The 24,458-nt window shown below is 35.8% G+C and overlaps 1 protein-coding gene across 6 annotated transcripts in view; it reads right to left on the bottom strand.

Annotated features, from left to right (window-relative positions):
• Nucleotides 1–24,458, bottom strand: part of FOXJ3 (forkhead box J3) — a 190,886-nt gene that overhangs the window by 59,002 nt on the left and 107,426 nt on the right. For all 6 annotated transcript variants that reach the window (XM_032431498.1, XM_032431484.1, XM_032431528.1 and 3 more), the window contains 2 exons: nucleotides 24,361–24,435; nucleotides 386–469 (listed from right to left, as the gene is read on the bottom strand). In XM_032431498.1, the coding sequence (XP_032287389.1) occupies nucleotides 386–469; nucleotides 24,361–24,435 (159 nt within the window). The remainder of the gene's footprint in view (nucleotides 1–385; nucleotides 470–24,360; nucleotides 24,436–24,458) is intronic.

Genomic DNA, 24,458 nt, shown 5'->3' with positions numbered 1-24,458 from the left:
ATCAGGAAAATTCAATGTAATTAGACTGATTATCTGCAGTGAAAGGGATAGCTTTGTTACATAAAACCTGTCCTCAATGTTGTAGATACACAGGAAAGAACACCAAATTAAAATTTAAGAGATCTGGATTCAAGTCTCAGTTAGACAGGAGCTGTGCCCTAATTATAAAACAAACTTTTTAATTAAATCCTAAACTACTTACCTCACTCAAGGGGTTATTAAGATCAAATAAAATGAGTCTGAAAGTGCTCTGAAGAAACAGAAATGCTATACAAATAAAATACTACCTTCATTAAGGTTGTACTTATATTAGAAATGAACTTTAAAAATCTATATTGCTGACATAAATTCTATCATACTAAATTTGTGATAAAGAGCTTTTTACCCGTTCTACAGATCGTGCTCTCTTCTTTGGCCGAGTAGGCAGCGCATCTTCCTTCGGATTGGTGTCTATTGCCCAGTAGGACCCCTAAAGGTAAAAAAAAGAAATTATATTAACAGTATATTACAGCAACTCTACACCATTAAGAATGGATTTTTATAATCCTCTGCTCCAGCAGCAAACGTTCTGCAGACACAACAGTGGAAAAGTAGCATGAGAAGATATACTAGGCTTTGCACTGAGAAAAGTAGTTTATATGAGAAAAAAAAGTCCATTTACAACTAGATTAAAAAAGAAAAAAAATCACAATCTGAAGTAGTGAGGTCCAAGAACTTCTGCCACAGCCAAAGTAAAGTGCAGTGACCAACTGAACACACTTTTAAAATATATACTGATTTTTAATTGGACATATATGATAACTACAACAGCATAGGACATTCAAGGCTAATAGAGTTTTATGTATAAAGATACTATAGTTTCTATACTCTGGGACCTCACAAATCTAAATGGTAAGTGAAACAATTTATAAAGACAAACTGCTTGAACACATTTTATATAATAAATGCATCCTGGGAAGCAATGGTCTGTAAATAAATCTTTTATTGCTTATTCTGTCACAACTTTTTAACTATTTATCCTCTCTTAGACACAAGTTCTCAGACCACTCATTTGAAAATACATATTTAGTACCTACTGTGTTCCAGGCACTCAAAAACTGTGACTCCTTTAAAAAATATTTGGAAAGTACAGATCATACCGTTTACACATTGTTATACAGATGAAGAAACCAAAGCTCAAAAAGAGAAGTGGTTTGTTCAACCAAGGGTATAAGAACCAGGACCAGAATCAAGGTCTTGCTTCCCTTCTCTCTCAATTTGTTTACACAGACACACACACACACACACACACACACACACACACACACACACACTCTCTCTCTCTCTCTCTCTCTCTCTCTCTCTCTCTCTCTCTCTCTCGGGGCAAGGAATGAAGGAGAGAGTAAGAAAAGAAAAGAAGGGAGGGAGATACGCATCTCAGCTTCCCAGGCTCCTTTTCAGGCAGTATTTGACAATGAGGGGAAATACAGCACTCATCTATCAATCCTCAAACTTGTGTCCAACATGAATTATCTGCTTAGAGTTCTTTAAGCATACCACGTCCTTTCTCACACAGCTTTGCCTGCCCTACATGCTGATCTCACTGCCTATAATATCCACCCTACCACTAACAACCTCACATTCCACCTTCAAAATTTAGCTCAGATCTTATCTAAAGGCATCCTACCTCTGATCCTCCCACTGTCCTTAAGAATTCATCATTCTATCCCTCCGTTAAGATCTCCATACATTTTATACATTTAGACTGTTGACTGCACTTAACATTTATAAACTTATTTGTAGGTCTGTATCCTTTCTGGGCTGAGTTCCTTAACAGCAGAAACTCATTTCTATACCCACTGTGCCAGGCACAATGTCAGACACATAGCAAGTACTCAATAAACACTTGTTAAAATGGGAAGAAAAGCATTTGAACAAACTGTGCCAACAATGTTAAAGAGTACAGGGTATGATACCAGGCCTTCCCAGATCCTGGTCTATGCAAGTACCTGAACTTAGCACTCATTTCATCACCCAGCCATTACTGGAGGATTCTCCCATGGTATATCTTTTCAAAGTAGTCACTGTAGTTTCAGCTAATTAGTCCACCAGACCGGATGTAAACTTGCCAAGAACCATGTAAAATGTACATGGTACAGAAATTAAGCACTAAAAATAAAAACAGTGGTTTTATGAGTAGGTTCAGCTAGCAAGTTTCAAAATAAACAAAGGAGGAAAAAAGTTTTATACTCACTTGTTGCACAAGTTGAAAATAAAGCAGGAAGAAAAAACCAACACTCATCAGACAATAGTTTAAAATCCACTGTTCACAGAAATGACAAATTCCAGTGTTTAGTGTTGTTTTCATGGGTGTATATTTGTATATTAATTTGGGGAAACTGCTCACTGTCCATACATCAGACTGACTTATTATTAAACATTTTAATAAAACTATAAAAAAGTATCTATTCTTCCACACAAAATATGATTGGCTGTGGCTTGTCACAAATACATCAACAACAAAGAAAATTATTGTTCATAAGCCTAACTATTCAGGATGTACTCACAAAACCCTAAATGCCCAAATGCAAATACAAACAGCTGAAATGATTCACAAAAGAAATTGTAAAATCTTCCACCTTAAGTAGCACTTGCTAACCTACTGTCTGAATTTCATCTGTGAAATCACAGGTTTGAATTAAATAACCTCAAAATTTCCCTTCACAAATCAAAACCACAAGATACCATTTCACACCCATTAGGAGGTCTATTACCAGAAAGTGTTGGCAAGGATGTGGACAAACTGGAGCCCCTGTACATCACCACTGGAATGTAAAACGGTGCAGCCACGATGGAAAATAAGTGGCAGTTCATCCAAAAATTAACACAGAATTTGCCATATGATCCATCAGTTCCACTTCTACATATATACCCAAAAGAATCAAAAGCAAGGACTTGAATGGATATTTGTATACTTATGTTCATAGTAATATTATTCACAATAGCTAAAACGTAAAGCTATCCAAATGTCCATCAACAGATGGATAAATAAAATGTGGGACATATATTCAATGGAATATTATTCAGGAAGTAAATTCTGGGGTGCCTGGGTGTCTCTCAGTCGGTTGTGTCTGCCCCTCCTCCAGCTCACGTGCATACACGTGCTTGCTCACTCTCTCTCTAAAATAATCTTTTTAAAAAATAAAAATATAAGGAAAGAAATTCTGACATATGTATGCTATAACATGAGTGAACCATGAAGACATCATGCTAAATGAAATAAGTCAATCTCGAAAAGACAAATATTATGTAATTCTACTTACATAAGGTACCTAGAGTAGTCAAAACCATAGACACAGAAAGTAGAATGGTGGCTGCCATGGGCTGGGGTATGAGAAGATAAGGAATTACTACTTAATGGGTATACAGTTTCAGTTTGGGAAGATGAAAAAGTTTTGGAGATTGATGGCGGTGGTGGTTGTACAACAATGTTAATGTCTTTAATGCCACTGTACTATACACTTAAAAAATGGTTAAAATGGTAAATTTTATGTTCTGTATCTTACCACAAAGGGTCCCTTTCAGCTACCTTTAAAAAGCAGTTACTTTTGCTCTTCCTTATTAAATAATATTTCTCACAGAAACTGAACTGCCCAAATACAGCCTATCAACAAACATACATTCCATCCAATTTCTTCCCAGAGTAAGACCTACTACTCTAGGCTCATGTGCAACAAGTAGGAAACGACAGTTTTTTGTTGTGTGGTTTTATTTTTAAAATCAACTTCATTGGAGTACGTATTTAAATTTTTAAGATTTTATTTATTTAAGACAGACAGAGTGAGTGTGAGGGCACATTAAGAAGGGGGGAGGGGCAGAAGCAGGCTCCCCACTGAGCAGGGAGCCCAATGTGGGGCTCTGTGGGGCTCCATCCCAGGACTCTGGGATCATTACCTGAGCCAAAAGCAGATGTCCAACTGACTAAGCCACCCAGGCGCCCCTTTTTTCACCCACGTTTTCTTCTAGATGTTTTGTAAAATAGTCTTAACCTTTTTGTTAAGGTCTCTGACTCACTTAGGGTTAACTGTCTGTATAAGGTAAGGATCAATATAAATTTTCCACCACCCACATATACAGCACCACTCCTTGGAAAGACTATATCCTTTTCCCACTGAATTACATTGGCACCTCTATCAAAAATCAGCTGAATATATACATGGGTCTATTTCTGAACTCTATTCTGTTCCATTGATCTACATGTCTATCCTTATACCAATACCACTGTGTCTTGATTATTCTAGCTGTATAAAAAGCCTTGAAATCAGGCACTACAAGTCCTACAGCTTCGGTTTTCTTCAAAATTGTTTTGCCAATTCTAGGTCCTTTGCATTTCCACATAACATGAGAACCTGCTTGTCAGTTTCTTAAAAAAAAGTTTGCTAGGATTTTTATTGGGATTGCATTAACCCTATAAATTGATTTGGAGAAGACTGACATCTGACAATGAGTTCTCTATTCCACAAACCAATAAACATGCTATAGCTCTCCATTTACTTAAGTCTTTATTCCTCTTAGTAATGTTTTAGTTTTCAGTGAAGAGGTCTGCATTTACTTTGTTAAAATGTATCCCTAAAGTATTTCATTGTTTTGCATGCTACTGCAAATGGAATTGCTTTTGTTAACCTGCACTGGTTCCTTGGTAGTTTAAAAAAATTATACTGACATTGTATCTTGTGACTTTGCTAAATTCTAGGAGCTTTTATTAGTTCTAGGAGCTTTTCCACAGCTTCTTTAGGATTTTCTACATATGCAATAATGTTGTTTGCAAACAAAGACAGTTTCACTTAGTATTTTTCAACCTGGATGTCTTTTCTTCTTCTTGCCTTACTCCACTGGCTTGGACCTCTACTAGAATGTTGCCTAACAGTGAATGCAAAAATCCTTGTTTGTTCTCAATCTCAGAAGCATTCAGTTTCTCATCATTAAATATGATGTAAATTGTTTTTGATAGATGCCTTGTTAATCAAATTAAGGAAATTCCTTTTTATTCCTAGCTTGCTAAATGAGTTTCAATTTTTTTTTCTACACTTAAGATATGATTTTTCTGTTTTATTCTACTACTTAGTGAGTTATATGTATCAATTGGTTTTCTAATTTTAACCTGCACTGCGTTCCTGGGACAAATCCCACTTGATCACAACATATTCTCCTTTTCATATATCAATGAATTTAATTTGCTAATATTTTGTTAAAGATCTTTGGGTCTATGTTCACAAAGGATACTGGATAAGTTTTCTTATTATTTCTTTGCCTGACTTTGGTATCACAGTGATGCTGAATTCATGAAATGAGCTGTAAACTGCTCCTTCATCCACTATTTTTTTTTTTTTTTTAACTTTCTGGAAGATTGGCATTGCTTTTTCCTTAAATATTAAAGCTTCTGGTTTCATTGCTTTTGTTTGTTCATTTTCTATTTTATTGATTTCTAATCTTACCTTTATTGTTTCCTTCCACTTACTTTGGATTGAATTTGCTCTTATTTTCCTAACTTCTTAAGGTAAATGCTTACGTAACTGATTTCACACCCTTCTGATTTTTCTAATTTAAAGCTGTAAGCTTCTTCCTAAACACTACATCCGCTGCATGTCACAGATTTTTATATATTCTGCTCTCATTGCCACTCAGTTCAAAATACTTTCTAATATCCCTATGATTTTGTCTTTGAACCCAGAGGTACTTTAGAAATGTATCATTTCATTTCTAGACATTTGGGTTTTTTAAAATACATTTTTGTTACTGATTTCTAATTTAATTCTACTAGTCAGAAAACATACTCTATAAAATCTTACCCTCTAGTAATCTACTAAAACTTGTTTTCTGGCCCAGCATGTGGTCTATCCTGGTGAATATTTACTGTGCCTTTGAAAAGAATGTATATTCTGCTTTTGATGAATGTAGTATTCAGATCCTTAAATACTTATTTGTCTAACTGTTCTATTATTTGCTGAAAGAAATGTGTTCAAATCTCTTCCTATAATTGTTGATCTATTTCTTTTTTTAGTTCGGACAGTTTTTGTTTGTTTTTTTTTTTTTTTTGGAAGTTCTAGTTTTTTGGGGGTTTGGTTTGGATTTTTTTTTTTTTTTTAAGATTTTATCTTTAAGTAATCACCCAGTGCACGGCTTGAACTCACAACGTCGAGATCAAGAGTCCCATGCTCTACTGACTGACGCAGCCAGGCGCCCCAAGCAGCTCTATTTTTGGGGGGCACACACATTTATAATTTTTAGATACTCCTGAGGCATAGGTCTTTTCTTCTGCTATCTATAGCATATGCTGTTAAGGCCACTCACTGAATTATCCATTTAGTTATAGTTCTTTTCAGCTCTACATTTTCATTTGGTTCTTTTCATTGTTCCCATCTCTGTACTGAAATTCCCTGTCTGTTCATTCATTCATTCATTATTTGAATATACATTATTTTGATTCTTTCAATATACTTATATAGTGGCTGTTCTGAAATTTGTGTCTATTAAATCCATTCTCTGGGCCACTTGTTCACCTGATTCAAGAGCTGAGATAACTCTCTTTCCTGAGCCATACTGACACCAGTCTCTCATTTCCTACCCTTTTAGGCAAGTTCTCCATGAATTTTTCCCTGAGTAATGAACCATGCTGAATTCCAACTTAAGTACAACAATATTTAGAAGGACATGTGGTATCCTAAAGAGAACATCAATCAATCAACATACCTGGATTCAAACCCCAGATCTGGTTCAACAATCTTGAAAAAGTTAGCAAACCTTTAATCTACTTTCCTCATATCTACATCATAGAGTTATCGTGACAATTAGCACTAAGTATATACTAGGAAATCTAGTTACTACTATTTAACTATAAACAAGAAGTGTCCATGGGACAGAGATGTTAAGTCATTTTACAAATAACTTACAGGATAAATAATAAAAAGGACAGTGGACACAAATTTATGAGCTATTTTAATAGGAATTTAAGTTAAAACATATACAATACATACTATTTTTATTATATTCAAGTTTTCCTGGTTTTGAAAATATATACACCAAAATGGTCAACATCTCCTGAATACAACTAACTGCTCAACTGTCATGCATAGAACTAAAACAAACATCTATCTTAGAAATACTGATTCCAAATTTCCAATCTCTAAAATGTTCTACTTTTTATTACTTCTGGTTCTTTAACTTATATTTTACTATCAAAAGGCAATACTGACTCCAGATTTCAAATATATATTTAGTAGATTTAGCATATTATTACTTCTGGTTCTTCTTGCACTTATGTTTTCAAAATCCAGTACTTTTGAAATTTTTTTTTTTTTAATTTTTTTATTTATTTATTTGACACAGAGAGAGACAGCGAGAGAGGGAACACAAGCAGGGGGAGTAGGAGAGGGAGAAGCAGGCTTCCTGCCGAGCAGGGAGCCCGATGTGGGGCTCGATCCCAGGACCCTGGGATCATGACTTGAGCTGAAGGCAGACGCTTAACGACTGAGCCACCCAGGCGCCCCAGTACTTTTGAAATTTTTGATGGCTCAGAATTTTGGTGAAGGATGCCCATCTCTGCTCCAAAACTGTAAAACACATTCTCATATTTGGTTTATAAACCCCAAACAGAATGAGGACTCTGATTAACTTTTTCATTTCTGTATCATCTATTTCCTCGCAAGCACTTTTGTATACACATCAGGTTTCAGGATTTGTCCTCTTATGATATCAAGTGAATTTTGGTGCAGAAATATAAAAGATGAAAAATACTATCAGAAGACTTTCCAGAAAAAACAGGATGATTTTGATTCTAGTCACAAAATACTATATGATGAAGACCTTCTTCTTGAATGACTAAAGGGATGAGAATATTACATTATCTTTTTGTCCTTAGAAATATATCAGTAACTCAGTATTTCTTGAATTTGGGAAGATTAATCTAAGATATCATGAGATGATGATTATCAACATGACAATTTGAGTCTAAAGTGTTGCTGTCTTTGTATTCATTCTCTGGGATTCTACAGATAAAAGTAAACCATTTTCCTTTGTCAATTTTCATCTTTGTCCTTATGGACAGGAAAAAACCCTAAACTCTCAACTTTATTCAGTGGAAGTTAAAAGAAAAAAAAAATTTTTTTTTTTAAAGATTTTGTTTATTTATTTGACAGAGAGAGAGCGAGAGAGGGAACACAGCAGGGGGAGTGGGAGACGGAGAAGCAGGCTTTCCGCCGAGCAGGGAACCCGATGCGGGGCTTGATCCCAGGACCCTGGGATCATGACCTGAGCCGAAGGCAGACGCTTAACGACTGAGCCACCCAGGCGCCCCAAGAAAAAAAAATTTTATATGGCTTCTATAGACTTTTATTATACATTCTTGAAAGCAGGCAACATAGTAATAAGAAAACTGAAGTATAACCATGATGATTTCATTACTACATCATCCTTCTACATCATTCCATCATTCTTTTGTAGTCTTGTGATTTTAATATTTGGGCATGATGGAGAAAAACTGATGGGCAATGATGAAATAAGGTGACATAATCATTGCAAGATTTAAGAAAAACAAGATCAATAAAATCCCATAATGCATGTTAGAATTTATAAAGAATCACATGGTAATTGCAAGATAGAATAAGTTTTATTCTTTTTTAAAAATATATAACTTTCTTATTTGTTCTTTAGAAGATTTCGAAGAAAGAATAAAAGTAATAAAATAATCGTCTTTACAAATTAGACTGCTCAAAATAGATACTCGAAAACAGAACTGGATCCAATGGACCCTGATGATATACCAAGGATTAAATAAAATATATATGAAGTATTTCCTCCTCCAGTATTTGATCACATATTGTTTTGTATTAATTTTCTAATACTCTTCAGCTCCTACAATTTCTATTTAAGAGAGAAGCACAATAATATTTGGCAAATCTTGAATTTTAAGGGCTTTTCTTTTTTTTTTTTTTAAAGATTTTTTATTTATTTATTTGGGATAGAGAGAGAGAGAGAGAGCATGAGAGGGGGAAGGGTCAGAGGGAGAATCAGACTCCCCACTGTGCAGGGAGCCCAATGCGGGACTCGATCCCGGGACTCCAGGATCATGACCTGAGCCAAAGGAAGTCGCTTAACCAACTGAGCCACCCAGGCGCCCTTTAAGGGCTTTTCTATTACAACTTTTATTTGATTGCCAAAGAGAGTTGTGCCTACAAAAGTTAAACTCCAAAAAAAAATTTTTTTTTTTTTTACTTTATTTATTTTAGAGAGAGAGCATGAGCACACAAGCAGGGGGAGGGAGAGGGAAAAGTAGATTCCCACTGAGCGTGGAGCCTGACACGGGGCTCGATCTCATCAGGACCTGAGCTGAAATCAAGAGTCAATGCTTAACAGACTGAGCCACCCAGGTGCCCCTTATCTTTTCACTTAACATTTGTTTTATTCCTACTTTGCACAAGAAAAGACAAAAGGTTAATAATAACAGCCAAAATATATTTAGTGAAGCTTAATATCAGAAAGTAAATATAAGAGCAAGCTATTACCTGGACATAACCTGAATATTTATCTAACCCACCACTAGGAAAATGACACATGTTGAAATCACACAAACTGGCTAAATTTCTCAAACTATGGGCAGATACCAGAAAGGTAAACCACCTTTCTCTTAATGACAGTTAATGAAGGGTTGATCATGTTACTCACAATGCTAACACTAGGAATACAAATAAAAAGGAAGTCTCAGTCCTCAACTGAGGTGAAGGGGACAGAAAAGATACCTGTATAGTTAACTCTCACCACTTTCATGTCCTTGCTCAAAAGTCACTTTCCCAATGGGCTTACCTTATTACTCTTTGGAAAATGGCAATCCACACTGGATCCACTTTATACTACTCCATATTTTTCTACAGCATTTTTAATTATCTAACATTCTATATAATTCTATATGATTTATGTATTTGTTTATTGTTATTCTCCCATAAGGCTCTAAGTTCCTTATGGGCATGAATTTTTGTCTGTTTTGTTTCCTTATGTATTCCAAATACCTAGAATAATGACTATAGCACATAAAAGGCAAGTAAATAATCAGCAAGTGCTAAGTGAGACAACTGAGCTGAAACTCAGGATAATCAAGTTCAGATGTGGTAGAAGGAAAAGGGGGGAAAAAATTTTAGGCAAAGGAAATAGCTCAATTAGCATTTTTAACCTGGCATTCATGAATTCCTAGAGAGTCTATGCAGGATTCAGGGACTTCATGAAATTGAGCATTTCCTTCCATTATGAATGTAAGGAACAAACGACAATATTAGGAATATCTAAAAATCAGATTGATTCCTGTCACATTAATAGTTCTGTCTCAAAATGTCAGTCATTACTATTCATTACTCATTTCTACTTTTGTTATTTAACATGCTACACATTCAAAAATAATAATATGCTACCACATTCAATTTTGTTACTTAATGTTACTAAGGAAGCATGTAGATTATTGTATCATAAATTTGTTATATTTTATAACTATTTTAATATAACTGCTTATCTTTTTAATCCTGTATATTCTAGCTTAAGCATTTAAAAATATTCTGAGAGGGAGTTTCCAGGCTTCCAAAGAACTCCCAAATGAAGCCATGGCATAAACCACACAGAGAATTCTGGTGCTAAAGTCACAGATCTATGAGAATGAATACGAAATTAAAGAATCTGTTCATTTGACTAGGTTAAAAAAAAAAAAAGACTTGGTAAGAGATGAGTCCAGATAGCTGAAGAGAATTTTTTTTTTTTTTAATTTTTCTTTTGCTTCACTGGAATGCTATTTATTTCCTTCAATATTTATGTGGCATGCTGATTCTAAGTTTTCTTGTAATTAATTCATAAATGCTGAAAATTCATTAAAAATATATTATTGATACTAACCCATCCAGAACTCAAAGTCTTAAGAGCCTTTAAAGTACTTATTTTTTTAACTTCTCCATAAGCTATCACAACTAGGCAACACTGAAAAAAGTGCTAATACACAATTTATAATCACTTTTTTATGTAGTGAAATCTTTTACACAGTGAAGACTGGGGTCAACAACTTTCAAAAAATCTTTATCTCTGAACCTAATATATTTTATGAAATTCTCTTTATAAGTGATTTCCTCCCTAGACCAGAAATTTTAATGGTAGTGATCTTGTACTCATCCTTATATCTCCAGAGCCAAACTTTATAACTAGTATGAAGTTATAATATATATTTAATATATATATATTTTATATAAATAACAAATGACTGCCAAACTTAACTCCAATAAATGTCTTATTTGAAGACAGACTTAAATTATTAAAATAATGAAAAATTCAGAACATCCAGAGCTACATGGGACTTCAGATACTGCAGCTCTACTTGCTTTTATACATACCCAGCATTTTACTCCTTAAGTTAAAAGGAATAAAGGATGTAAAGACATCCTGTGCTCACGGACTGGAAGACTTAATATTGTTAAGATGGCAATATGACCCAAAGTGATCTCTAATTCAATGCAATCCCTATCAAAATTGCAGTCAGTTTATTTGTAGAAACTGACAAGCTGATCCTAAAATAAATATGTATTTGACCTAGAATAGTCAAAACAATCTTGAAAAAGAAGAACAAAGCTGGAAGATTGACATTTCCTAATTTTAAAATTTACTATGAAATTACGGTAATTTGAATTAAGAGTCTAGAAATAAAATAAGTATATATATATATATTTTAAAGATTTTATTAATTTATTTGACAGAAAGAGAGAAAGCGAAAGAGGGAACACAAGCAGGAGGAGTGGGAGAGGGAGAAGCAGGCTTCCCACGGAGCAGGGAGCCCGATGCTGGGCTCGATCCCAGGACCCTGGGATCATGACCTGAGCCGAAGGCAGACGCTTAACAACTGAGCCACCCAGGTGCCCCAATAAGTCTATTTTATGGTCAAATAGTTTTTCACAGACTGAGCTAAAACACTGAATAGTCTTTTCAACAAATGGTCCTGGCAAAATTGGATATTCACATGCGAAAATATGAAATTGGGCCTCTTACCACCATACATAAAAAATAATCCAAAGTGGATCAGAGACCTACATGTAAAGGCTAAAACTATAAAACTCTTTTAAAAAGTGTAAATCTTCATGACCTTGAATTAGTCAATGACTTCTTAGATATGACACCAAAAGCACAAGCAACTAAAGAAAAATTGATAAATCTATCAAAATCTAAAACCTGTGTTTTATAAATAGATACAATCAAGAAAGTGAGAAAACAGCCTGCAGAAGGGAAGGAAATCCACAAAACATGATACAGAACTTGTATCTAAAATATACAAAGAACATATAAAGCTATTAAAAAGACAACTTGATTAAAAAATGGCCAAAGGATCTGAATAGACATTTCTCCAAAAGAGATATACAAATAGCCAATACATGAAAAAATGATCATCATTATTTCCCATTAGAGCAATGTAAATCAAACTCATAACAGAATGAGACACTACTGCACACCCACTGGGATGGCTATAATCAAAAAGACACAATAAAAGGGGCTGGCAAGGGTGTGAAGAAAAACTGGAAGCCTCATAACTGTAAGAATGTAAAATAGTGTACTCCTATGGAAAAGTAGGCAGTTCCTCAAAAGATTAAACATATGACTCAGCAATTCCACACATGACCTAAATGTGAAATCTGAAACTATAAAATCTGTTGCACCTTGCTGGCTCAGTCAGTAGACTGTGCAACTCTTGATCTTGGGGTCCTGAGTTCAAGTCCCATGATGGGCACAGAGATTACTTTAAAAATAATATTTAAATAAAAAATAAAAATATATAAAACTATAAGATCTACAGAAGAAAACAGAGGAGAAAATCTTTATGACCTTGGCTGATTTCCTGGACGGGAAACAAAAGTTACTAATCATTAGGGGCGCCTGGGTGGCTCAGTCGTTAAGCGTCTGCCTTCAGTTCAGGTCAGGATCCTAGGGTCCTGGGATCAAGCCTGGCATCGGGCTCCCTGCTCCGCGGGAAGCTTGCTTCTCCCTCTCCCACTCCCCCTGCTTGTGTTCCCTCTCTCGCTGTGTCTCTGTCAAATAAATAAATAAAATCTTTAAAAAAATAAGTCAGTAAATATCTTTGAAGGGGCACGTGCACCCCAGTGTTTAAGCAGCAATGTCTACAACAGCCAAATATGGAAAGAGCCCAGATGCCCATCAACAGATGAATGGATAAAGAAGATGTGGTGTGTGTACACGTGTACACACACACACACACACACGCACACACACACACAGTGGAATATTACTCAGCCATCAAAAAGAATGAAATCTTGCCATTTACAACAACGTAGACAGAACTAGAGAGTATTATGCTAAGCAAAGTAAGTCAATCAGAGAAAGACACATACCATATGATTTCACTCATATGCGGAATTTAAGAAACAAAACAGATGAACATAGGGGAAGGGAAGGAAAAATAAGATAAAAACAGAGAGGCAAACCATAAGAGATGCTGAACTCTAGAAAACAAACAGTGGGCTGCTGGAGGGGAGGTAGGTGGAGGTGAAGGGATAACTGGGAGAGGGGCATTAAAGAGGGCACATGATATAAGGAGCACTGGGTGTTATATGCAACTGATGAATCACTAAACTCTACCTCTGAAACTAAAAAAAAATTTATTGAGTACCTATTAATAGAAATTATTACATTCAGCAATAAAGAAGATATAAAAATGTGAAAAAAATATATTATTAAAAAAAAAAGGGCAAACCACAGTCTGAAAAAGTATTTATATACTATAAATCTAAGAAAAAACATATCCAGAATATATTTTTTAAAAACCTACAGGGCATCTGGGTGGCTCAGTCAATTAAGCATCCAACTTTTGCTTTTGGCTCAGGTCATGATCTCAGCATCACTGAGATTGAGTCCTGCATCAGGTTCCACGCTGAGTGTGGAGCCTGCTTAAGATTCTCTCCCTCTCTCCCAACTCCACTCATGCACTCTCAATCAAAAAAAAAAAAAAAAAAAAGGAAAGAAAGAAAAGCCTGTTGGGTTCCTTTAAAAAAAAAAAAAATTTTACAACTCAGTGATAATTTTGACAACCAAATTTTAAAAAGAAAAAAAGGGCAAAAGACTTTACAAGAACCTCCAGAAGATAGGATATACAAATGACCAATAAGTACATGGAAAGATGCTCAACATGGAAAATTCTAGATAAAAACATAATGAGATACCACTCCATACCCACTAAAATGACTTAATCAAAGATAGGTGATACCATCTGTTGGCCAGGATGTGGAGCAACTCGAATTCTCATGCATTGCTATCGGAAATTTAAAATACACAACTACTTTGCAAAAAGATTTGGCAGTTTCTTATAAAGTTAATCTTCCACTTACCCTTTGACAGAGCGAATACTGTGTTATTCTAGAAAAATGAAGGCATATGTCCATAGAAAACTTGTACGAGAATTTCTTAGTAGCCTGCTCCTAATAGTCCCCAAATTAAAACAACCCAAATGTCCATCAACAGATCAATGAATAAATGGAATACTACTTAGCAATAATAAGAAACAACTGACATATGCAATAGCATCGATGCATCATGCTGAAAGAAGTCAGATATAAAGAGAGTACAGTTGACCCAAGAACATGCTTGGGGGCACTGACACCCCCCTGCCCTGGTCAAAAATCTACATGTAACCTTTGATTCCCCCAGACCTTAACTACTAATAGTCTACTGTTGACCAGAAGCCTTCCTGATAACATAAACAGTCCATTAACACATACTTTGTGTTATATGCATTATACACTGTATTACAATAGAGTAAGCCAGAGGGGAAAAAAATGTTAAAAAAATTTTTTTAAGAAAGAGAAAATACACTTAAAGTACTACATTTATCAAAAAATTCCATGTATAAATGGACCTGTGCAGTTGAAACCTTGTTTTCAAGGGTCAACTGTATACTGAATGATTCCATTTATGTGAAGTTCCATTATGTGAGTTTTACGCAAACTAATCTACTATGGAAAACTCTACTATAGACTTAAAGATCACAATCTAAAACTGGAGCTTGTTGTAAAGATTGAGATAATACCTGTAAAACAACTCCCTAATCTGTAAAGCAGTATACAAATGTAGACATTATTAATTCATATCAACAATTCTGGTACAGCACGTTAATGTCCTCCCAAGGGAGAAGACTGCACTGTTCTAGGGTGCACAGTCCCAAACATCACAAGTTAGACTTGGACAGCTTTGAACACATCTTCCAAAAAGAAATCAACTGCCAACTTCAAGATATTCTAAAACATGGGGCCCCTTGCTGGCTCTGTTGGAAAAGCATGCAACTCTTTTGATCTCGGGGTCATGAGTTCAAGCCCCATGTTGGGTGTAGAGATTACTAAAAAATAATAAACTTAAAATGTACATGTATCCATCCTAAAACAAAGATTAATTCTAGAGTGGAAAAAAAAGGGGTGACACCCAATTGAAAACTAGGTAGCATTCTTAAATTGAAGTGATCAAACAATAATACTGATAATTCATCAACTTAAGGAAAATTAAGGTAATCGAAATATAGAAAATGCATCAGAAATAAAAATGTGCCAAAGACCAGCAATGGACTTAAATACCTTTATTTTCATTACAAAACATTTATCACTCAAAATAAAGTACAATTATCCTAATTAATTTCTGACTGAAATTTTATGTCAAATAAGTACCCTGCTCTATCACACACTAATTTGAACTTTAACAGCCTTCGGATTAAAAAAACAGCCTAATAAAAATGCCATTATCTGGGGCACCTTGCTGGCTCAGTTGGGGAGCATGAGATTTTTAATCTCGGGGCTGTGAGTTCGAGCCCCACGCTGGGTATACAGACTACTTAAAAAAAATCTTAAAAAAAAAAAAAAAGCCAATGGGGTGCCTGGGTGGCTCAGTTGGTTGAGAATCTGCCTGTGGCTCAGGCAGTGATCCTGGGGTCCTGGATCAAGCCCCACATGGGGCTCCCTGCTCACTGGGGAGCCTGCTTCTCCCTCCCCCTCTACTCCCCCGCCCCCCCCCCTGCTATCTCAAATGGAAAAAAAAAAATTTTTAAAAAAAAAAAAAAAAAAGCCATTATCTGATTAAACATAAACACAACAAGTTACTATTTCATATTCCTGGGGAAAGCAGTCCCTATCATAAATTACTAACCAACCACTCCAAATGGCTAAATCTGTGAATTTTATGTTTTTGAACTAACCCTATTGCCAATATACATGTTCATTGGTAAAGTGAATCATCATAGACCATTCATTCTCTGCTCATCCTTAACTCTCAATGCACATCATCAGGAGCCTCAGAAACAATACTGAATCCCTTCTGTCCCTGACTTCTTTGGCTTCATACCATGTCTCAAATGTTTTATTTCTCTCCAGTTTAGATTTGTCAATCTAGTTTCAAAGGTTTTTTTTTTTTTACCCTCCAACATCTCAGGATGCTGGTAAACTGCCTGGTAACTGCCCATAGCTCCATGATAGAGCATATAGAGTGAACATACTTCCCAAGTTTCGGTCTTGGTTTATACCTATTGCCTAAGCATAATTAGGAAAGTTAAATAGTTACTCAGACCACAAAAATAGATAGTAAACAGTCAAATATACTCAAAGGCAGGCAGCTTGGCTGGCTAGTTAGCTGAATGAATGTTTGGACAAAAACTATCCCAATGCCAACTCAGGTCCTTAGAACATTCTTCCTGAACAAATGCAGGCTTTTATTACTTATATTTAAATATATTGAATATCAAATTAAGCTAAGTATTACTCAGGAAAGACTATTAAGGAATCTACTCTTAATCACTGGATTAAAAATAATACATAATTAGCATTTTTACTGTAGTAAACCGTTCCTTAAATGTTAAGGATACTTAAAAACAGTACATTCTATTAAGTGATTAATAGTTGGTCATATCTTGTTTTTAAATCATCAATGCCTTAGCTTAGTCCTTTTGGAAATTTTGTTTTAAGTTGGAGAAAAATAAGGTTTTACTGTATCACGGTTGATTTCCAAGAGACAATGCTCACCTGTATTTAACATAATCCACAAAGCAGTTGAGTATGACTATTATATATTAGGTTAGGTTAATTCAACATTGTCTTGAACTTCAGTATTTCTCAGTATTAATTACTGAGTCTAAGCCTAAAGAAAAGAATTTGATGGTCAAATGAAATTATGACTGGCAACAACCCACATATTCTTCAAATGGTGATTAAATGGGGTAAATCCATACAACAGAATATATAAAACAAAGCAATGAACTGCTAATATAACAACATGGAAGGATCTCAAATGCATTATGCTAAGTGAAAGAAGCCAGACCCAAAAGGCCACCTATTGCATGAGTCCCACTTATCTGAACTTCTGGAAAAGGCAAAATTATAGGGAAAGAAAACAGATCAGTAGTGGCCTGGGGGTGGAAGAAGAGGCTGACGACCAACGGACAATAATGTTCCATATCTTGATCACAGCATTGGTTAAATTGTTTGCATTTGTCAAAACAACTAAAATTAGACACCAAACAGTGAGTTTTACCATATATAATTTTTTTAATTAATTAGTTGACAAAATACTATTTTTTAAAGTAGTTTAGAGATGGAAAAAATAGGCCAGCAACAACAAAATGTTACTTCCCACCCTTAAAAAAAGAAGAGAGAATATGGCACGTGGAAATAAAAGGCCATTCTAACTCAACTGCCTTGGCTTAAGTTTATTGTTAAGAATCTATGACAGGGACGCCTGGGTGGCTTGGTCGGTTAAGCGGCTGCCTTCAGCCCAGGTCATGATCCTAGGGTCCTGGGATCGAGTCCCACGTCGGGCTCCTTGCTCAGCAGGGAGTCTGCTTCTCCCTCTCTCTCCCTCTGCTTGTGCTCTGTCAAATAAATAAAATCTTAAAAAACAAAAAAACAAAAAAACTCTATGACAGCACTTCTTTCTGTTTCTGCAATATTCTCTCTCTCTGAATATGATCCTCATCTCTTGTTTAACTCCAATCTTTCAAATCTCTTCGTCAAATGCCTGTGCTTACTCTGGGCTTTCTAACCTTGCTCTGTCTACTGAACCATCTCACGTTCTTAATCCACCTTTGCCTTCATATGTACTCCCTGGTACCAATCCTTTTCTTCACTCTTGGATCTCATATGAGTACGGCAGTCCCCCCTCTTATCCCCAGTTTCACATTCTGCAGTTTGTCACAACTGTGGTCCAGATGATGATCCTCCAACATAGCGTCAGAAGGTCAAGAGTAGCCTAATGCTCCATCACAATCCTCCATCATTCACCTCACTTCATCTCATCACGAAAGCACTTTATCATCTCATATCATCACAAGAGGGGGAATAGAGTATAATAAGGTAGTTGTGGGGGGGATGACAGCCACATAATTTTCCCTACAGTATGTTATTAAAATTGTTCTATTTTATCATTAGTTATTAGTAGTATCTCTTACTATGCTTAACTCATAAATTAAATTTTATCATAGGTACATATGTATAGGAAAAAGACATACATAGGGTTTGGTACCATCCACAGTTTCAGGTGTCCACTGGGGGTCCTGGAATGTATCCCCTGCAGATAAGGGGGAGGACTACTGTACTTACATTAATTCCCTTAATTCCTGATTCTATCTCAACTTTGTTCTCACTGGTCCCCCAGCTCAACTTGATCATGTCCTCTTCTCAGCCTTGAAGTGGGATCTTACCTACCATGAGTTAAAACCACAAAGGTTATTATTGTATTTATCCTAAAGTGCTTCAGAAGTGGCAAACTCTAGGGGCGCCTGGGTGGCTCAGTCGTTAGGCGTCTGCCTTCGGCTCAGGTCATGATCCCAGGGTCCTGGGATCGAGCCCCGCATCGGGCTCCCTGCTCTGCGGGAAGCCTGCTCTCCCTCTCCCACTCCCCCTGTTTGTGTTCCCTTTCTTGCTGTGTCTCTGTCAAATAAATAAATAAATAAATAAAATCTTAAAAAAAAAAAAAAAAGAAGAAGAAGAAGTGGCAAACTCTAAAACATCCCTTGGAATCCTACCAGTGCTTCTTCAATCAAATAAATAAGATGCCCTTATCTTTGTCTAACCAAAGTCTTGCTCTTATCTTTAAATCCCATTTCCAATTTGGTTTTATACAAAGACAAAGAGGTCAAATTCTTCACAAAAATCATGCATCTACTTTAAGACTAGTATTAAAATTACACTCTTCCTTCTTCAGAGTACATACCTGTGATTCCTGCAACACTGTTAATCTAAACTTAATGTTATATCTTATGTACTTTCAAACCTCTCCAGTTTTTCTACATCTCTGAACAAATAAAGTAACCAAAACAGGATACCAATGAATAAAAAACAATTTATAAATAAATACAACCCAATACTAACATGGCCAAAAAAGAAAACTCTGAAAAAACGAGATCAGTCAACTATGCTATGGTCCCCATACTAGGACAGAGGACAAGAATAGAAAAAAATTACAGTCTCAGAAATTCTGAAAGTTAATTATCCAGCAGTGGAATTTGTTGTTTCCTCACAAAACACTCCGATTTTCACAGCCACCAAGCCTTTACGACCTTCCCATCCCCAGGCAAGAAAAAGCATCCCCTGCCCTCTGCCCCAAAAAACTCTTGTTACTATGAATTCACTGAAGTTCCTTCTCCCAGAAGAGGCAGGTGGCCCTCATGGGGTCTTCTTAGCTACCACCTCAGTTCTATTAGAACCCAATGCTGCTAACTAATTATACAACTGTTGAAACCACTTCCTATAATCTTTTATTTCCTTTAAAACCAGATTCATTTTTCTGAGCTTAAGAAGAGGAAAAAGGGTTGAGAAAAGATGAAGGGAGAAAGCAAAGAACGAGAACTCTTTTTTTTTTTTTAAGTGAAATTTAGCTGATAGGATTTGTTTTCCCATAATGTGAAAATATACCTTTCTTTAAGATAATTAAGAGGCATGTGTGAATAAAAGGCAAGAAAAGAAAACTTTAACAACAACAACAATTAGATTACAAAACAACAGAAATACAGAAAATAAAGCTAATAAAAAGAGAAAAGATAAAAGACAGTAATAAAAAAAAATGGAGAGACTACAAGATGCAAAAACAGAGTTGTAATCAAGGAAAAGAAAACAGAAATCTCTCCCAAAACAGGCAGTAGAGTTATGGATGCAAAATATAATTTCATTTTGTGTTTCTTTTTAAAGAAAGCAATAATGTGGCTATTTGAAATTAGTTTCGGGGAACATAAGACTGATTTCAGCCCATTAATGTACATGGGAGAGATTCAAATATTAAGGGATTTTATGACAAAGACTTCTAGAAAATGAAGGATTGAGTCAGGAATAAATAGCCATATAAAAACATCGGTAATTTGGGGCGCCTGGGTGACTCAGTCGGTTAAGCATCTGCCTTCAGCTCAGGTCATGATCTCAGGGTCCTGGGATCGAGCCCCAGGGCTCCCTGCTCGGCGGGAAGCCTGCTTCTCCCTCTCCCACTCCCCCTGCTTGTGTTCCTGCTCTCGCTGTCTCTCTCTCTCTCTCTGTCAAATAAATAAATAAAATCTTTAAAAAAAAAAAAAAAACATCGGTAATTCAACAATACTCTTCCAAGTTTAGGCTGGCCTTCATACCTCTCTGGTGATACACTGAACAGGAAGCTATTCAAATAAAAATACAGGGAAGAAGATACTGGATGTGCTACTTCTACTTCTATCTCTTGGACCCATGTCAGTCATGGCAGCAGCTAGTAAAATCCTAAGGGGTTAAAGTCCACCCCATACCCAAGACCAAAAACTACTCCCACCCCACCTTGGCTCAATGGTTTTCTCCCACTGTGGTGAGGGTGGTTTTGGAAAAGCTCCTCAAATGCCAGGAAACACTGTAATACAAAAAGAAAAAACAATTCATAAGTACCAAAACTTAACTAACATTTTGGCCTCCCTCTCAAGGAAGATTGGTATAGCGGAAAAAGCATTAGTCTAGGAACCAAGGAACCAAGAAACCAAGTGTATTCTGCTTGTACAGCATTCATTCTAAGATGTTTGCTATATTCCAGGTGACTTGGTAGGGGAGGACATCAAACACTCCCTTTCTACTAAGGGTGAGTAAACAAGTAGAACATAAGCCAGAAGCTGCTGATGGTCATCTCTGCCATTAACTGGGCTGAAAAAACAAGCCATCAGAGAAGCTAGTAGAACTAAGGGACTTTAGTAGACTAAAGAGACATTCCTGGTGACACAATTTATGAACCAGGCTCCAGTTCTTTCTGTAGATATTTTCTCCCTTAAGTTGGTCTGTAATGGGTTTCTGTGACTGCAACTAAGTCTGGCCAATACACTTGGGTTCTAATTCCACCCTGAATCTGGACAAGTCATTCCTCATTTATTAGCCTTAGTTTCCTTTTCTATCAAATGGATCTGAGGTTTTTCAAAGTGTTTTTTTAGGTAATGGGATTTTTAAATAAAAATCGTACTTTGATATCAAAAATTAAAATGGCTTTATTCATATAAATGTATTTTATTAAGATCCAGTTTACATTTACTTCTGACCAAGATAAATAAGAACAATGGATATTTAAATCTCACCTGAAGACTGAAAATAAAAATGTCTCTCTTAGTGTAATGCATTTTATAAGATTAAATGTATGGTATTTACTATTATGACCAAAATTAATGATAACAATGATGTGCTTTGATTAAAACAAAACTTTAAAATTGGAGACTAATGGTAAAAGTTGAAATCTGTTATTAACCTCTCAGGATTCTATTTATTTCTGTATTTTGTTTTGGTTGCACATTAGTTAAGACAATCCTGATTCAAAAAGAATAGTTGCAAGAGTAACATATGTTTTCTACATATGCCTTATTCCATGATACTATTTAATTAAAGGTGGAGGAAAGTTTTGGGTTCTGCACAAAAGAAAACCTGACAGCACAAGTTTTTTTTTAAATAGATCTCCAATTGGTTAAGATTTAGTACATAATATAGTAAAACATTCAGGTATGTTGGTTTATTTTTTTAATGATTTAAACCTCATGTAAAAATTAAACTTTTTTTTTTTTTTTAAGATTTTATTTATTGGGGGCGCCTGGGTGGCTCAGTCGTTAAGCGTCTGCCTTCGGCTCAGGTCATGATCCCAGGGTCCTGGGATCGAGCCCCGCATCGGGCTCCCTGCTCCGCGGGAAGCCTGTTTCTCCCTCTCCCCCTCCCCCTGCTTGTGTTCCTGCTCTCTCTGTGTCTCTCTCTGTCAAATAAATAAATAAAATCTTAAAAAAAAAAAAAAAGATTTTATTTATTTATTTGACAGAGAAATACACAGCGAGAGAGGGAACACAAGCAGGGGGAGTGGGACAGGGAGAGCAGGCTTCCCGCCGAGCAGGAAGCCTGACGCGGGGCTCGATCCCAGGACCCTGGGATCATGACCTGAGCCGAAGGCAGATGCTCAACGACTGAGCCACCCAGGCACCCCGTAAAAATTAAATCTGAACCAACTGTTTATAGTATTCAATTAATGCTCTCAAAGAACTCACAAAGATAATCTCTGAATTCTTTGAAGAACATTTTCAGTCAGATATATATATATATATATATATATACACTCACTGCCCATCAGAAATTGTAATGAAGCAAATATAAAAAGTTATATAATTTCTTTTTTTATAACAAACCTGCTTTAAAGAAAAGAAACACAACCTTGGAGAATTATGAACACAAACAATAAATTGGGTCAAATAAGAAGACTATAATAATAATCTATTCAGTCTTACTGAGAACCAACTTGATGGGGCAGATCATAGAAGGTGTTATAAAATAACCATTACTTAAGAGTGCCTTCTTTACAATGGAAACGAGTAACTCTCCATCTCTAACCTCAAGAAGTTATCCATCTAGCAGAGGACACAATACATTCATTCATTCAACAAGAGAGTCTCCTCAGTGACATCAGCCACTGTGCAAGCAACTGGAGATAAAAAGTGAACTCTCTCTCTCTCTATATATATATATATATAAATATGATATATAGATATAGATATATATATGATCCCTACCCTCATAAGTTTAGACCTTAACCTAAGGACAGTAGATAATCAATAAAGATTTTAAACAAGGAGAATGTGTAATTAGGTTAACATTTTTGAAAGACAGCACTGGCTACTATATGAAATTTATTATAATTTGGAGGTAGCAACCCAAGGACAGACTGATTAGGAACTATCGCAATGATGACAAAGTAACAGGAAATCAAGAGGGAACAACAAACTCAGCTGAAGTATGTGGAAACAAAAACTTCAGAGAAGTAATGCTGTAGCTCAACCTTAATAGACCCAAAGAGTAGGCCAGCCAAGTAGAGAAAGGGAGTTTGTGCAGAAGAGAAAATCGTATGAAAAGCATATTTGGGAAACTTCAAGTAGATCCTCACAGTGAGTCTTGAATGTGAATCATAGCTAGAAAAGTAGATCAAGGAAAAGCATAGAGGGTATTTGATAACACAAGGCAACATCTCGAAGACATTGGGGAGTACTTTTAAGCAGGGTGTAACATAACCAGGTTTACATTTTAGAAAGATTCTTCCAGGGATGGTGAGCTTAAAAAGACTGTTTTGGCTGGTTAAAAAGTCTAACCAGCCAAAGAGCAAAACGTTTGCCAACAGATACACTATCTCCAAGTCCTAATGTAATAATTCATCATGACAACCAAATTATGGTCCAAGAAAGTACTCTGAGCTTTAGAAACCAAGTAACTAGTACCAAGTACAGGCCACAGTGCAGTTGATATGGCTATTAAAACCAAAAAGAAGGGAAGTCTCTGTAGATAAAATACTAAAAGTGTAATGGTGGCAGGAGATAAATGGAATGAAAAGGAAAAAACAGTAACTAAGAAAATAGGGAAATAATAGAGAATTTTATTTCAGGAGAATTATTCGCACTTGTGTCAAGATCTACCAAATCTACCTCTTATATGCAATAAATAATAAACTGTGGTTCCTGACAAGCAGTTCAAAAACCAAATTTAACTTAATACACAGTACTTAAGAAAATAACCAAACAAAAACTAGATTAGAAGCAGCAAACTATTACAGAGGACCAGCTCTACACTAGCTAACTTCCCAATGCTTAAAAAGAAAGCTCTCTCTGCCTGGTTGGTCCTTGAAGATTACCAACTAAAATGGGGATAAGGTGGAGTGAGGTGAAGGAGGATCAGGAAGGTTCATGACCAATGAACTAGACAAGTTCTGGAGTGCTCTCATCCCAATTCTCTTTCTCTCTATATAACAGATATTACTCAGATACAAACAACACATATAATGAAGAATCCAATTATTTTATCTTAATATAATGAATCCTACCTTTCCTGGGTCATCCTTTGATCGAGGCACTTTAAGGAAACACTTGTTCAGTGACAGATTATGTCGTATGGAATTCTGAAATTAAAGAAGAAAAGCCA

Source organism: Phoca vitulina, unplaced genomic scaffold, assembly GCF_004348235.1.
Source record: "Phoca vitulina isolate PV1807 unplaced genomic scaffold, GSC_HSeal_1.0 scaffold2, whole genome shotgun sequence".
In the NCBI taxonomy this organism is placed as follows: domain Eukaryota; kingdom Metazoa; phylum Chordata; class Mammalia; order Carnivora; family Phocidae; genus Phoca; species Phoca vitulina.
This window is presented reverse-complemented; position numbering and strand designations above follow the sequence as displayed.